Here is a 15787-nt window from a genome sequence, read left to right as displayed (position 1 = left end):
GACATTGCTCGAGCATTTTCATCCATCTTATCATAAAAAGGTATAGCAAGGTTCATAATTTCATATCATAATTTTAAATGCTCTAGATCCATCACGATGTCTTGTACTAGCCTGTGTTGATACCCTTCTATAAAAATCATGAGTTTTCATATGCATTTTTTTTATTGAGATGGCACCCTGACATTTCCTAGTCAGCTGCAACAATTACTGAAAACTGTAAGATCCAAAACTGGGTCATGCAGTCTTTTCAGTGATAACACAAAAGGACAGGTTACTGGTATCATATGATGATCTTTTCGAAAGATCTGAGTTCTTTTCCAAGTGCCAATGATAATATACAGATATGCATATACCTGTCAATACCATATGGTAAATCTGTAGTGGTCTCATTACATTCTCCACTTTTATTATATCAATCCCACAGACAAGTGTTTACAAAACTACGACACATCAAATAACAAGGTGCAGGCAGAACTTATAGCATTATAGGGCACATATGACAAAAAGGAATATATATTACTATGTTCCTTTCTAAAATGAGAGAGGGTGTCCCAATACCAATTTCAACATAGTGTGCAATAAAGAATACAGGTAAATTATCTTATTCTCTTTCAAGATCATGGAAATATCTAAGTATTTCAGAAAACTACATATTTAAGCCAATGAAGCTGACATTGTTCAAAACATTTGAGCTTTCTTTCTTTCTTTTTTTTTTTTTAATGTAATTACAATGAAAGTTACATCACTTTCTCTGAATGTTCTTAATGTCATTAAATCTTTGTCTTTTCAAACACCCATTCCTTTAACAACTAACAATTCCAAATTCACTAATACAAACTTCAGCTGATAACATATGAATTCAGGTATAAGCTTGTTACTGTTATGTATATAATGAGCCATTTGCAGCATATAAGTTTGGTGTCTTGAACAGGTCCCACCATCTCTTGACACATATATTTTCTATTTAGCTGGATTTCAAACCAACATTTCTAAAGCATAAAGTGAGTTCTTTTATGCTCATTAGAATTTTGAATGGTCCCCACTTATTAGTGGAAACTAACTAACTGTCAGTACTCAGGTGCTGACAAACCATTTGCGCTGTAAAGATGCTGATTAGAAACCCAGCAAAATATCTACATCAAAATAAATATTTTTGTTCCTTTGATGTTCTGAATTATACTGCAAAATTTCAATGTCAATGTGAGAAATTCTTCTAATTCCCACATTTATTTTTATTTTCATATTTTTATAAACTAATACAATTAGAACTTTCTTGTGTGTGATTTTTGTCCCAATTCCTTGGGACTTTATGAGTTGAGGCTTAAACAACCTAGCCAAATGCAATGATAATTCCTCTGCACATTCTTGTAATATCTAAGTTGACATAACATGCACCATTCAACCTCAATTTGCATTGAGATTCTGTAATGTTCTGAGTACTTACAGTACTAAGTAACTCAACTATTTCGTCTAGCACAACAATACAATGCAGAAGTTACTACTCATTAAAATAATTTAATTAATACTTCCATTATTTTACCAGAGAGACATGCACACAGGAACTACACTGGATAAGTGAGACTGAAATAGAACAAAAAATGATACACCTAAGGTTCTAAATACACTGTGGCCACAGTGGGCTAGACTGTGCATTCTTGACTGCCGGGCTGATGGCCTTGGGATGAGACAGGTTTCAGGAAGTTGCATGCATCCAAATTTGTTGAGGTTTGAATAGCTCTTTAAAGCAGAGGTAGATTCCAGGATATTTGCTATGCTGAAATAAGGTGGCCTTCTTCCAGAATACCATGTGGTTGGTGTCCAAAGCATAGTCTGCAAGTTCTATTTGGCCACAGTGGTAGAATTTGGATAATCATGCTCAGAGATTCTGTTACCTGACCTGCCTACTTGCTTGAACAACATAGGAGGAGAGCTTACAGCTGCATGCTTGGTGTGTACCAAGTCCAAGGGCCAAGAACATCCAATCCACCCACTGAGTGTCACTCAGGAACTTGCATACCTTTGTATTTTTGACTTTAGTCTGAATTACTTAATGTAATGAATGTGTGCACATATTTATCTGTATACTGTTCCTGATGATCAATTTGACATTGGTAACATGCATGGAAGTATTAATTAAATTATATTGTATCTAATATAGTTCTTTAAAAAAATAAAATCAGCTTATAACCCTGACCACTATACTTAGTATATTTCCAAGGTTTAGTAATTTACTAGCCAAGAACATTTTGTATGATCTATCCTTTCCTGGACATTTTTTTTTTTTTTTTAAACCATGTTATGTCAAGAAACAGACTAATGTTTAAAGATCTGGTGACCTTTAAAGATTAGACCTCTCTCTCACTTTTACAGAATAATACTTGAAATATATTGAATATACTGAAACAAATACAGGGTGATCAAATTATTTAAAGTATTCTCTTTAAGGCCTTGGGGAATGCATCCAGCAATCCAAAAGCTGTGAAACTTTGCAGGAATACATTGTGCATCATGTGGAAGCAATATCTAAGAATTGGAAATAAGAGGCAAGTATTTCCAAAATGCACCACCAAGTGGCATTGTAAAAACTAAATGTATGGGATTTACATATCACACAACTCGGCAGGTGCAAGAAGGGTTTAAAAAAGATTGGACACGGGATTTTTTTCCCCCTTCGTTCTAGCTGTTAATACTGTCCACAGTGATGGCACTAACCTCGCCCAACATAAATTCCTCATGAAGATGTACTACCTGAAGAACTACTATTTTGTTGTTGCACTCTACAAATTTCATCACTGGAGCAATTGTCAATAAGGTCCACTATCTCCATGTGCTCTGTTATGAATGATTAGTCGTTTTGAAGAAACAGGATCATTGAGAGTTAGACCTGGCAGAAACTGCAAACCAATCATGGTTCACAACAAGTGAACTTGTGAACAAGTAAAGTTGCTGCTGCCATGTGGAGCAGGCCATGAATAATAGTGTTGGCTCATGCAGTGAGTGCTCTATCAAGACACAAGGATGTGCCTTACACAACTCTGGAAAATTCTATGGAGGATTCTGCATTTCTACCCATTCAAGACAACCCTGACAGGGATGCACCGACAGGACTTTGAAAATTGACTGACATTCGCTTTAACATTCCTTACTAGAGTGGAGTTGGACAAGGCACAGACAGATGATTTTGTGGGGGAGATGAGGCTATGCAAAATCCACACACAACCCAACAAATTCCTTTGCATTCACCCAAACTTACTGTCTTTGTGAGTTTATAGCTTTGCATTTATCATTGGGCCATTCTTCTTTGAGGATATTCATTAGCTGGGTTCTTTGACCTGCTCAGTCACTGCCGAGAGGTATAGCAATATGATAAAAAAATTTTTGTGCCACAATTAGAGCAGTGCCCATGCATAGATGTGGTCATTTTCATGAAAGATAGGACCCCTCCACACATTGGTCGATCCATATAGGAGGTTATTCGAGAACATTTCACAGAAGCCAGAGTGATCAGCTGTGCATTTCTCACTGCATGGCCACTTTGTTCACCTGATTTGATACCCTGTAACTTCTGGCTTTGGGGATTTCTCAAATACAGGGTTTATAGGGATCATCCAGATGACTTGCCAGCGCTGAAAAACAGCATAACAGCATGTGAGCAAAATGAGTCCCAATCAGCTGCATTCTGCCACTGAACACAATGTGCAAAAGATGAAGTTTGTGGCATACCAGGAAAGGCAACACATTGAACAGTACAGCCTGTGAATGCATAATAGAAGTGAATGTGTTATTTACACTTGTAGCTTTTCTCCTTATACACAGAGAAAAATTACATCTACATTCAGTACATCATACAATACCCCTGGTGGTGAATTTTGGAACGAAACTACACCCCACCCTCCCCCCAGATATCACTTCTGCATGATGCGCAATGTATTCCTGCAAAGTTTCACAGCATTTGGATCACTGGGTGGTGCTCCACAAGGGCTTAAACAAGGATACTTTAATTTTGATCACCCTGTATATTGAAAATTTTTCTCAATAATTTGTGTTTTCATTCATGATCATCTCTCTATTTTGAATCACCTGAAATGTGTACCACAGTAAAAATTATGTATTGTACAAATATTTTGTCTTATGAATTGTAAGATATCATAAGTGAAGTACAGCAGTGAGGAATTTGAACAAAAGAAATAGTAGATTGCATTTGTATCGTTAGAATCATCCTTCTATACTTGCAAGTTGCATATTCAATAAGCTGGTACATAGTATATACCAGTGGTGTTCAACCTTTTTTACTACGCGAGCTACTTTTTTATAAAAAGTTATTCGGTGATCTACTCTCTTATATGGACCACGTTCCCACAACCTGATATCTGATTATGCATAAATAAACAACTAAAAATAAACAACTAAAAATAAAAAATAAAATAAAAACTTTATTTGTGTATTTAAAAATTTATCACTTTTAATTATTTTAATACAACAACAAAAAAAAAAAAATATATTGGAATAAAATATTTATCTCTCTATTTTGGAAAACCAAAGTTAGAAAAAATAACAGATTGATTACAAACTCACAAATTACAACAAATGCTGGTTGATTAAAAAAAAAAAAAAAGTTAATGTGAAATTTGGCATTGTTCGAATCTCGCAATATTTTCATGGTCAAGTTGATATGAAGAAGTGGTCAATCGCAGACAATCATCCAAATGATCATTTGTAATTTGGTTTCTTGACTGATTTTTTATGACAGTCATATTTGAAAAAGCGGATTCTGACAAGTATGTCGATCCAAAACATGACAGAATTTTTCGTGCAATATCAGTTAATGTTGGGAATTTTTCATGTGCATACTTCCAAATGACTTCATTGTTTATTGATTTTAAATGTAAACTATTCTGAATGTTTATTATCTCAAGTTCTACTTCAGCTTGGTTTATATCAAACAGCCCACATTTTATTTGAATTTTCTGTGATGTTCAAGTTTTCTTGAAATGGATTATTGATAAAAGATACAATCATTTCAGTTTTATTAAAATCTTTAAATCTTGAATTTATTTCTTCCTCAACTAATTCTATTTCACGAATAAATTCTTTTAAAATCATAGCAAAACATTTTGATTTGATTTTGTTCAAAAAATTTTAATAAATATGGGAGATGTCTAAATTTGCGGTCATTTATATTTTTCTTTAATAAAAGTAAGTATTGTTGGAAGTTTTTATTGAACTTAATATGTGAATTAATTTTTATCTCTACCTTGTAACTCTAAATTTAAATTGCTTAATTTCGTACATTACTAAAAATGATAAGTGTAACAAACGGCTTTTATCACTCAATTGTGGATAAATATCTCCTTTTTCATCAAGAAAATTTTTTATATCGTTAATTAATAAGAGAAATCTTTCTAAAAATTGACTTCTGCTGAGCCAGCAAACATTATTGTACAACAGAAGTTCCCTATCATCATCTGCCTGTAATTTAAATAATCACCGTTGCAGGGCTTTTCCTCGAACAGAATTTACAATTTTAAATGTAATATCCAAAACATTTTGTGTTTAATCTTTTATTACACAGTACTTGATGGTGAATAACACAGTGGTACGTTAAAAAATCTGGATATTTGTCATCGTTTTTACATAATGAAATTAAGCCTAATTTATTACTTATCATTGCAGGAGCACCATCAGTAGTAAGAGACACAAGTTTAAAAAGTGGAAGTTTGTGTAGTTTCACAAATTCATCAAATGCCGAAAAAATGTCTTCTCCCCTAGTCCTGCTTCTTCCATAAATGATTTTAATAAGGACACAAACACAAATACGTCACATCGCTCAATTTTCCATTTTCTTCAGATCGCTCTTACTTTAAATGATTAACACTACTCCCCCATCCCACTCTACTTTAAATTTGTTCATAAGTAGAGTATGGCCATTCACAAGTATAATCATCAAACATATAAAACCATTTTTGTCTGATGATTATACTATCCCTATATCATTCTATAATTATCAATTAAAATGATCTCATATTTTTGTCTTCTAACACTTCAGTAAACCCATGTGAATGGTATTTAAATCACTCCACTACCTTAACTTCTTTTTTGGTGATATACACCATCAATTCTTATCTTTCATGATATTGATGCTTTTCAGTAATGATTTTTTTCACTACTGGCCACGTTTTCTTTGGAAAAATAAGCAAGGATTTTGACAAAAAAAAGTAATTTCTAGAGTAAAATATTGATCAATAAATATGAAACCAGCTTAACAAAAAACAATACAAATAAAAGTAATGAACACATTGCACTTAAAGCAAGATTTTAGTTATATATATGGCTCAGCTATAACAGTCTCCAAAGATTTGATAATAATAACTTCCAAGCCAAATTAAGTAAATGAACTGTAAAAGCATCTTACCTTCTCTGGGTGCATTGCATTTAAAACACAGGTCTCTCCTTCTAAAGTTGTTAACACCACACTGGAAAGAAACAGAGTAAATGAGAACAAAAAAGGAGAGAGAGCAATAACACCAGTCATTTGTTACTGAAATTCATTCAAGTTATTCTAACATATGTTGATGAATCTAAATCTACAATTCAAAAAAAATTCAATATCACACACACACACACACACAGAGAGAGAGAGAGAGAGAGAGAGAGAGAGAGAGAGAGAGAGAGAGAGAGATGCTTTTCAGAATTTTCTGGAACATTTTATCATCATTTATGATGCACAAATAATTGAAATGATTCATAATTTCAATACTCTTTTGTAGCTGTTGTGACCAAGGCATGTAACAGTTCTTACTTGCAATTAAGATGTCTTTAAATTTTGTAGGTTAATGATCAAAGCTTATCTAGCTTTGACCCTTTGGGAAGGAGCTTCACATAGGCTTAAATGTGGAAAACTAACCAAAACATAATATCCAATCCTCACATTGTTGTGGTGCATCCCATTAAGGCATCTATTTACATACTAAATGATTTTTTTTTTTTCATGTTGGTCCCATATACAGGAAGTTGGCTGGCCAACCTATAGTACGTTAGTACCGTATATGGGTGATGGGTTGTGAAAGGAGAAACTTGTTTACATTTGATTTGAATGCCTGTATATTGTATTCCTTGGGAAATACATCAGGGAGAAGACTGTTCCACAGTACTGCAATAGCAGGGATGAACGAGGAGGAGAAGAAACTTGTTCTGTGGGTTTCGAGGTGAACTGTAAAAGGATGTTGGGCAGCAGCTGTACGTGTTCCAATGGGCTTGGTACAGGGTGGGGGAATTATTGATGCTGTTTCAGATGAACCCCCCTGGGGGGTGGGGGGGGGGGGGGGTGGGGGGGGGGGGGGGTGGGGGGGGGGGGGGGTGGGGGGGGGGGGGGGTGGGGGGGGGGGGGGGTGGGGGGGGGGGGGGGTGGGGGGGGGGGGGGGTGGGGGGGGGGGGGGGTGGGGGGGGGGGGGGGTGGGGGGGGGGGGGGGTGGGGGGGGGGGGGGGTGGGGGGGGGGGGGGGTGGGGGGGGGGGGGGGTGGGGGGGGGGGGGGGTGGGGGGGGGGGGGGGTGGGGGGGGGGGGGGGTGGGGGGGGGGGGGGGTGGGGGGGGGGGGGGGTGGGGGGGGGGGGGGGTGGGGGGGGGGGGGGGTGGGGGGGGGGGGGGGTGGGGGGGGGGGGGGGTGGGGGGGGGGGGGGGTGGGGGGGGGGGGGGGTGGGGGGGGGGGGGGGTGGGGGGGGGGGGGGGTGGGGGGGGGGGGGGGTGGGGGGGGGGGGGGGTGGGGGGGGGGGGGGGTGGGGGGGGGGGGGGGTGGGGGGGGGGGGGATTATGATATTGTGTTAAAATCATGTAAAAATTGTCATATTAAATTGTTTATGGCAAACTTCTTCACAAAGATTTAAGAAAATTTGTACTCTTCCTCCTCTAAAACATTTTCAAAGAGAGTAGCTAACTATTATGAAGGCATGTAGTAGTCAATCTCCATCCTTCAGCCCAAATAGTGAGTTCAAAACTATCAATGAGCCAAGACTTTCAAGGAGAGAAAGTCTGGAAGACAACTGTCACCACCTTATGGCCCTAAACCCTAACATTCATATTGCTGTCTGTAATAGTACGAGTTCTTGTTGATAAGCTTATATGTTGGTAACATATGACTATTAAATTATTTCAGGAAATTACAACGTATACTCAATACTTCCTATATTTCGGCAATTTTACATTGCCATCTTCACGGGAACATAAAACTATGATAAGTGCATGCAGACTAACAAAAAGCAAATGAGGCAGAAGAGAGAAAACTGACATTGTTCCTAGAGTCCTAAAGGTGCCCTCTAGTGGGCTATATTGGGTTGTCTTGGCTGTTGGGCTGAAGTTCTCATGCACCCAAATTTGTTGAGGTTTGGAAAGTGTTTTTAGAGCTCAGGCTGATTCCATGAACAATCTTTCGTATTTAAATTTACTGCGGTGTAATAACGTGGCTTTCTTCCAGCATATTCTGTGGCGGGTATCCAGAGTGTGGTCTACAAGCCCAGAGTGGCTGTAATGGTGAAACCAGATGTACTCTTTGTGTTCCAATATTTGCTGTCCTGCCTGTTTGGCGAAAGTAGGACAGTTTATAATACAAGGGACCTGGTATACTCCAGGTAGATCTAGGGGAAGTGGCTGGTCTTTGTTGGAGCGGATAAGGGATGCCAATTTCTTATAAGGTTTGTAACAAGAAGTAAGGGCATATTTTTTTAAGATTTTGGTTAACTTTTCAGAGGTGGCCTGGGATATAGGGAATGGTGATGAGTTTTAGTGTAATCTTTGTTTTGAAGGGGGGGGGAGGTTGTTGTTAACTGGTTTTAATATTTTTTGGGGGTTGTAGCCATTGCCTAAGAGAGCATTAAGGATGTGGTTCAGTTCAGTGGTTAGGGAATTGTCATCTAAACAGATTAATTTTGCACTGTTATATAGTTCTTATAACCCCATATTGTTGTGTGAGGGGGGGGGATTACTGGTGAATGTATCTGCCTGTGTGGGTAGGTTTTTCTGTAAACAGAGAAGGCCAAGGATCCATCTGGCTGACGAGTGATTAGAGTGTCTAGGAAAGGGAGACTGTGGTTTTCTTCTTTTTCCAAGGTGAACTGGATTCTGGGGGTGTTTGTTGTATAAGTGTGTTAGGAAGGAGTGGAGTAAATCATATGGCCGAATAGTGAACACATCATCAACATAGCATAGCCAAACAGTGGGTTTTTGTGGGGCTAAGTTTAAGGCTTTCTCTTCAAAAGTTCCCATAAAGAAGTTGGATAGGGGTGGGGAGAGTGGTGAACCCATTGCTGTCCCTCTATCTGTTTGAAGACTTTTCCTTGCCAAATGAAATAGCCTGATTTCATTGTGAACTGAAATAGGACTGAGATCTCAGGAGGAAATTTGGCTTGATGAGCTCTAATATCTTTGAATGGGACATTCGTGAATATGGAAGAGACATCAAAACTGACCATCATGTCAGTGTGTTTACGTAATGGCACGTTGCCAGTATCGTGTGTGAGATTCATCAAATTCCTGCCATGTACCCTCAAGGGGTGTACAGAATATCATATATGAAAAATTTACATCATTACTAACTTCCTATCTACAATTTCCTCCAAATCAGTCTGTTACTTGTCAGGACTCCAATATTATCAGATATTATATTTCTATTGTCTAAGGCACTTTGTACCGTATCAATCCACATATATCTTGGTCTTCCTCGAAGTCATTTTCTTGCCAACTTGGCAGAGAACACTTGTTTTGCTAATCTTTCTGTTTCAAAGGCCATACCATTTGAGATTAACTCTGCTAATGCATTCTTCTTGATATTTATTTTCTATATTCTTGCCAAAGTCCTCCCATGACTTTTGTTTAGCTAATTTTAAACAGTGTTTAGCATTCTTGCATTTGTCTCTGTATTCTCTAAGAGCACAAGCTGACTTTTTTTTTGCCAGGAACTTCTGATATGCGTTCTTTTTTTTTCTTCACTGCCTCTTTAACTTCCTGTATCCACCATGGAGTTCTGATTTTTCTATCCTTGCAGACAACTTCACCACATGCCTCTCTAGCTGAATCAATCAGGGCTTTCTTCAAGGCTTGCCACTGAATCTTCAAGGTTTGATTCCTGTTCTCAAACTCTTTCATTTTTTCTTCAATAATCTTTGTGTACTTTAGTCTACAGTTCACATCTGAGAGCTGATCAACTTTTATTCGCTTTAAAACTTTCTTACATGTTATTCTTTTCAATATGAAATTCAATTTTATCCTGCTCAAGACTAAATAGTGATCACTTCCAATTTCAAATCCTCTGTACACTCTGGCGTCCTGCACCAGGGAGAAAACATCACTATCAACAATAACATAGTCAATGAGACTTTTCTTATTCCTAGCCTCTTCTCTCCATGTGAATTTGTGCACATTTTTATGTTGGAACATGGTGTTAGTAATAACCAGTCCATGTCCTGAGCAGAAATCCAACAGATATTTGCCATTATTATTAGCTTTGCTCTTTTCTCCAAATTTTCCCAAAATATTTTTGTATGTCTCACAATCATTTCCTACTCTGCTATTTAGATACCCAACAAGGACCGGCTTTTCCTTTTTCATTGTGTCAGTTGCTTTTTCTAAAGCCTCAAAAAATTCCTCCACATCTACCTTAGTAGAACCTTCTGTGGAACCATAGGCACAAATAAGTCTCATTGTACAGTTCCCCATTCTCATATTTGCCCACATTACTCTACTTGAGACTGACTGCCATTCAAGAAGATTAGCCTCGTATTTTGTGTTGAATACTATGGCTACTCCTTTTCCTTGATTGTCATTGCCTGAATATAACATTTTGTATTTATTGCTCAGAAAGATCTCACCAGTTTTTGTCTTTTTTGTTTCAGTCACCCCATTATGTCGATCTGGTACTTAACTAATTCCTCAGCTAGCTCCATTTCTTTGCCATTCAGGCTTCTTATGTTGATAGTACTGATCTCTAACTCTGGTCATGTTGAGTTGGGGTGTGTTATCAGATTTGTTCCAGTAGCTGACTTTTCGCTGTTTGCCCTGGTTCCCTGGCGAAAACAACGGGGGCTTTGTTTAACCAGGCGACGCACCAGCCGGCATGAAATTTTGTCATGTCGTACCATCATTTTTTATTTTGGTTTAAGCAATAAGAATACAATTTGGTCGGCTAAATTCCAAATTGCCAGCCCATCCTCGTTCGTTCAGTATCCAGATAGATACTCAACAGGGTGCACCCTGAGAAGGTGAGGATTGGACATTAGGTCAGAAGCCCTGGTCGGTTCTCTGCATTCCTTTAAGGGCTATATGGATGTCTCCTCTCGGTTACACAGCTTTGACCCTGAAGTACCCCTAGTGTGAGTGCTTTGGCTAAATGTTAGCTAACTTTTATGTGGGGGAATCAATGCCATCCACAATGGGACGTAATGGCACATTTTGTTTATGGATTTTTGTTAGTCCATGTATTTTTTTGGGGGGGGGGGGGGTCTAGAGTTAAAAGGCTTTAGTTTGTTAGTAAGAAAGTTACTTCCTCAGGCCAAGAAGTAACTTTCTTAAGCAGCCTTTGGAATGTTCTGATTTGGGAGCTGGTGGGATCATATTCAATATGAGAGGTAGGTAGACCGATCTAACAATAAAGAAGTAAGTTTATTTACCTGTATAGTCTGTTTGGTTAAGAATCACAGTGGCATTTCCCTTATCCGCTTTGGTTATTACTATTTCTCTGTTGTTCTTATTTTTTTGTCAAGCTTTATATTCTTTCTTGGATAGGTTGGTTTTTGGTAGTTTTGCTTTGGTCAGAACACCGGCTACATCCAGTCTGATATTTGTAATTTGTATACTGTGTTTCCTGAAATAATTTAATAGTCAATAGTATGAGTTCTGTGGTAGATTTTTGAGATGAAGGATTAAAAACATGAGTCTGGAAGGGGAAAATTCTTTCTCAAGCCAAAGAGATTAACTAATCTAACCAGCTAAATAAAGGTCTAGAAAATGTTTCTTTTGTAAGAAAAACTATGGTCTTTCTTCAGTAGCCTAACATAATGGAAGCAAACATCTCTACCATATGACTATATAAGCATCATATCTAAACATGGGGTACTAATTTTTTCTTCCAATATACTTAAATATATGTAAAAATGAACATAATAATAACATAAACTCAAACTCCACCTTTGTGCAATTCCAGTCAGCTTTATTGGCCCCTCCACGATCTGGTCCACTACCTTCCTTTGGTATGCTGTAGTGCAAAGTTGCACGATACTGGCCACCAAATAATATGACTCCCTGAAACAAAAAGAATAAAAGAAATCAGTTTATGAAATGGTACGGTATCTACCCTTAGCTACACCACACACTTTGGTGAACTGAGGACAGCCCACACACACCAAGGAAACCAAGGAACTTTATCCAGTGAATCCCAGGCAAGAAGGTGATAGGAGGAGGCAGTGGGGACTGCACTCCTGGAATCTTTCTCAGTGACTGGGGATGATTATATAACTTAGTGCTATTAACCCCTTTAGCATGTACAGATACTTAATCTACAGAGGCATTCTGGTTTTTTCATAATGAAAAATATCACATTTTCATTGTATAACTTGGAATAAAAGAACCAACGTCATTCAAAATATGCATCCACTTGATGTTATGAAAGTTGTTAAATGAACATTTATTATGGATTATGGAAGAATAAAGTAAACACAAAAGAAGCAAATGATATTTTTAATTCTCATAATACTAAGTTTAATGGAAGTTGTCACCTGATATTAAGTTTTCTCATGCACTCAATTAAACTGATTACTTTTCAAGGTAAGCAATGTATAATCAATAATTAATTTTTTTTAAAAAAATTAATGTTAATCAAATAGATTTTGCAAAATAAAGGGGGGGGGGGAATAAATTTTGTCAAAAGTGCTAATTTCTAATGATACTTGAAAAATACTCTTATCCAAAATTATGGCACCAACAAACTGTGGATTATGTACATATATATAGTTCAACTAATATGCAACAGTCCCATTAAACTATGACTAAATTTTACAGATAACCATGGAGAAGCAAGCAATGAAATGATTTAGAATTCAAAAGAAGTTGGAAGGAAAGATAATGTGATCAGAAAGAAAATTAAAAAAATTAAATAAAAAAAATTAAATTCATAATCCTAATGTGGATGTGAAATCAAAGATTATTTTTTTTAATATACTGAATTACAGCAACTTGAGTAATTATCTAAGTTTAATATAAAAATATGTTCGATACATAAATGAGGGTGTTTCACAAAAGCAGATAGCATATCATATCTGAAAATGCATCCTTTGCATGAGGGGTTGAATAGGTGAAAATATAAGATGGCAGGAATTGAGACATGGTCATATGTAGAAATGAGCAGTATGAACTGATATGTACACACACACACACACACACACACACACACACACACACACACACACACACACACACACACAGATGCATGCATAAGGATACTGTGTTAGCAGAAAATCACTGCCAGTTAGTAGAAGCATATGAAGCAAATATGTTATGGCAACAGATTTGGGTTTGATGTAATGATTCTGCTAATGCAGAAAAAATAAAAAATTGTGCATATGCCTTAAAGACACCGTTTCAAAGTACTACAGCGTTATTTGTGAACATCTTGACTACTGAAAATTTGTGCACAGTGGATGCAAAAGCAACTCATGAACGAAGCTCTCCAAATTCTCTGCTTATTAGAGATCTGAAGTGGTTTGAAAAAGTTCCATGTTTGTCTCTAGAGCAGGGTTTCTGGATACACACACACACACACAAATTGATAAAAATAGAAAAAAATCCTTAGCCCTTAATCCTTAGGTACAAAATCTACTACAAGTTTGCAAATAACTTTTTGTGGATGGGAACAACATAAAAAAATATATATATAAATAAAAATATTCAATTTTTCTCATGTACATCTGAATGCATTTTTAAAGCATAATATTACCATTGAATGAAATGATCACATTATGCATTATGCAATCAGAAACAAAAAAGCATCTATGACAATGAGAACACTTACTAACTTCTGGGAGAAAAAAATAAAATAATCACAGCAACCATTGTGTTTTTGGGATCATCCCCCTCAGTTGTTGCTTTAAAGATACCTTCATGCTGCACAATAATGCTGTTCCACACACACATTTTCAAGTTCACATGTGAGCAATTATTAGCAGTACAACTGAAGAATTACCTGCTATGCAGTTCTGATCTCACATAAAAGCAGATAGCACATCATAAAACATCTGACAATTTATGTCTCTTTGGATCAACATATTAACAAGATTTACATCTGACAGTAAAATCCCACTTTCAGTTTTTTTCAGTCATTTTCAGTCTGTCTAACACACTTGACCCAATTTTTTCTATGGCATTGGCCAAAGGACAACAAATGCATAATTAAAAATGAAAAACAGTGGTAGATGACTTTGATCTCCCACACAGGACAATCTGCGTATTCCAGACCTGAAGTGCCTTGAAACAGTTCCATGTCAGATTCTGGATTATCTAATCCACAACCCATTCATAGTACTAACGTAGTTTTACAAATGTCATTAGGAGGATGCACAAACACTCTAATATTTTTTATTACATAAAATATGTCAACATATGTATGCCGCATCTTATGTATCATGCATACATATCAAAATCTTATGTGGTGAATAAAATGCAAGCACTTATGAATGACTGCCATCTTATTTTTTTGAAACTCCCTTATATATTAATTATACAAAAATTACAGAACTTCAGGAAATTAAAGTTTAGCATAACAAAAAATAAGTATATAAGGAGGCAATAAATACAAGAATTATAATGACATATTACCTCATGAAATGAGTTAGGTTCTTGAAAATTATCACCAAGACAATGCAATGTCAGTATGTCTAACAACTCCATTTGTTCTTAGGCTTGTTTGTCTACTTTGCAAGAAGCAAAATCCTTAAGTTTCAAGAAAAGAAAACTATCATCCTCAATGATGATTCAAGATTCAAAGATTGTTCAACTCAATGTCATTCTTCAGAGTATATCAACAAATCACTTCTGATGAGTACAGAAATGTAGATTTCAATTATCACTATGCTACTGCTATGATAAAATTTCAAAGCATTTTTAATTATTGCTTAGATGTATTGGGGATCACAAGGCTTACTTTTGAGATTGCAGCATTTCAGTTTTCATACAAAGTTATACATATAAGAAAGCTTTGGTTCTTTCTACCATTTGATTCATATCAGGTTTCAGTTTTCATACAAAGTTATACATATAAGAAAGCTTTGGTTCTTTCTACCATTTGATTCATATCAGGAAAGCATTAATATGACTAAAATTTGGTTTCAGTCATAACTGTCAGTAGATTTCAAAAGATTGAAAATTATATGGTTGAAAGAAGAATATTAAAGCAGCATCACAAATGAAACTAAAGCCTAAAATTACTTGATTTCATTGAAAGAAAAAAAAAAAGCATATTCATAATATACTTGTTATACATTAGAAAGAATTAAACTTCATCACAGGTCTTCAATTATTCAGATTTGAGACTACCTCATTAGTATAAAGCACCTCAAATAAGATGTGGCATTATTAAAAAAATAATAATAATAAAAGCATTACTATTTACTTTCATAAGCAAACCTGATCTATCTATATGCAAAACCTAGGGAGAGGAAAAAGGGGCAAGGTAAAAATTAAGAAAAGGAGTTTATTGTGCTCGTTTTGAATTCTTTTAATCAAATAAATAAATGAGTAATTTGTAACTGAA

The 15787-nt window shown here is 36.5% G+C and overlaps 1 protein-coding gene across 3 annotated transcripts in view; it reads right to left on the bottom strand.

The window, feature by feature from the left end:
- The window catches only part of LOC150101823 (RNA-binding protein 5-like), a 455027-nt gene that overhangs the window by 302737 nt on the left and 136503 nt on the right, over positions 1-15787 (bottom strand). For all 3 annotated transcript variants that reach the window (XR_016549043.1, XM_090400660.1, XM_090400661.1), the window contains exons 7-8: positions 12172-12285; positions 6413-6473 (exon numbers count right to left, since the gene is read on the bottom strand). Coding sequence is in view for 2 of the 3 variants with exons in the window: in XM_090400660.1 (XP_090256786.1) it covers positions 6413-6473; positions 12172-12285 (175 nt within the window). In the remaining variant the exon portion in view is untranslated. The remainder of the gene's footprint in view (positions 1-6412; positions 6474-12171; positions 12286-15787) is intronic.

The sequence above is a fragment of the Typopeltis vanoorti genome, chromosome 11, assembly GCF_054136105.1.
Source record: "Typopeltis vanoorti isolate ZY-2024b chromosome 11, IOZ_Tvanoo_1.0, whole genome shotgun sequence".
NCBI classification, from domain to species: domain Eukaryota; kingdom Metazoa; phylum Arthropoda; class Arachnida; order Uropygi; family Thelyphonidae; genus Typopeltis; species Typopeltis vanoorti.
This window is presented reverse-complemented; position numbering and strand designations above follow the sequence as displayed.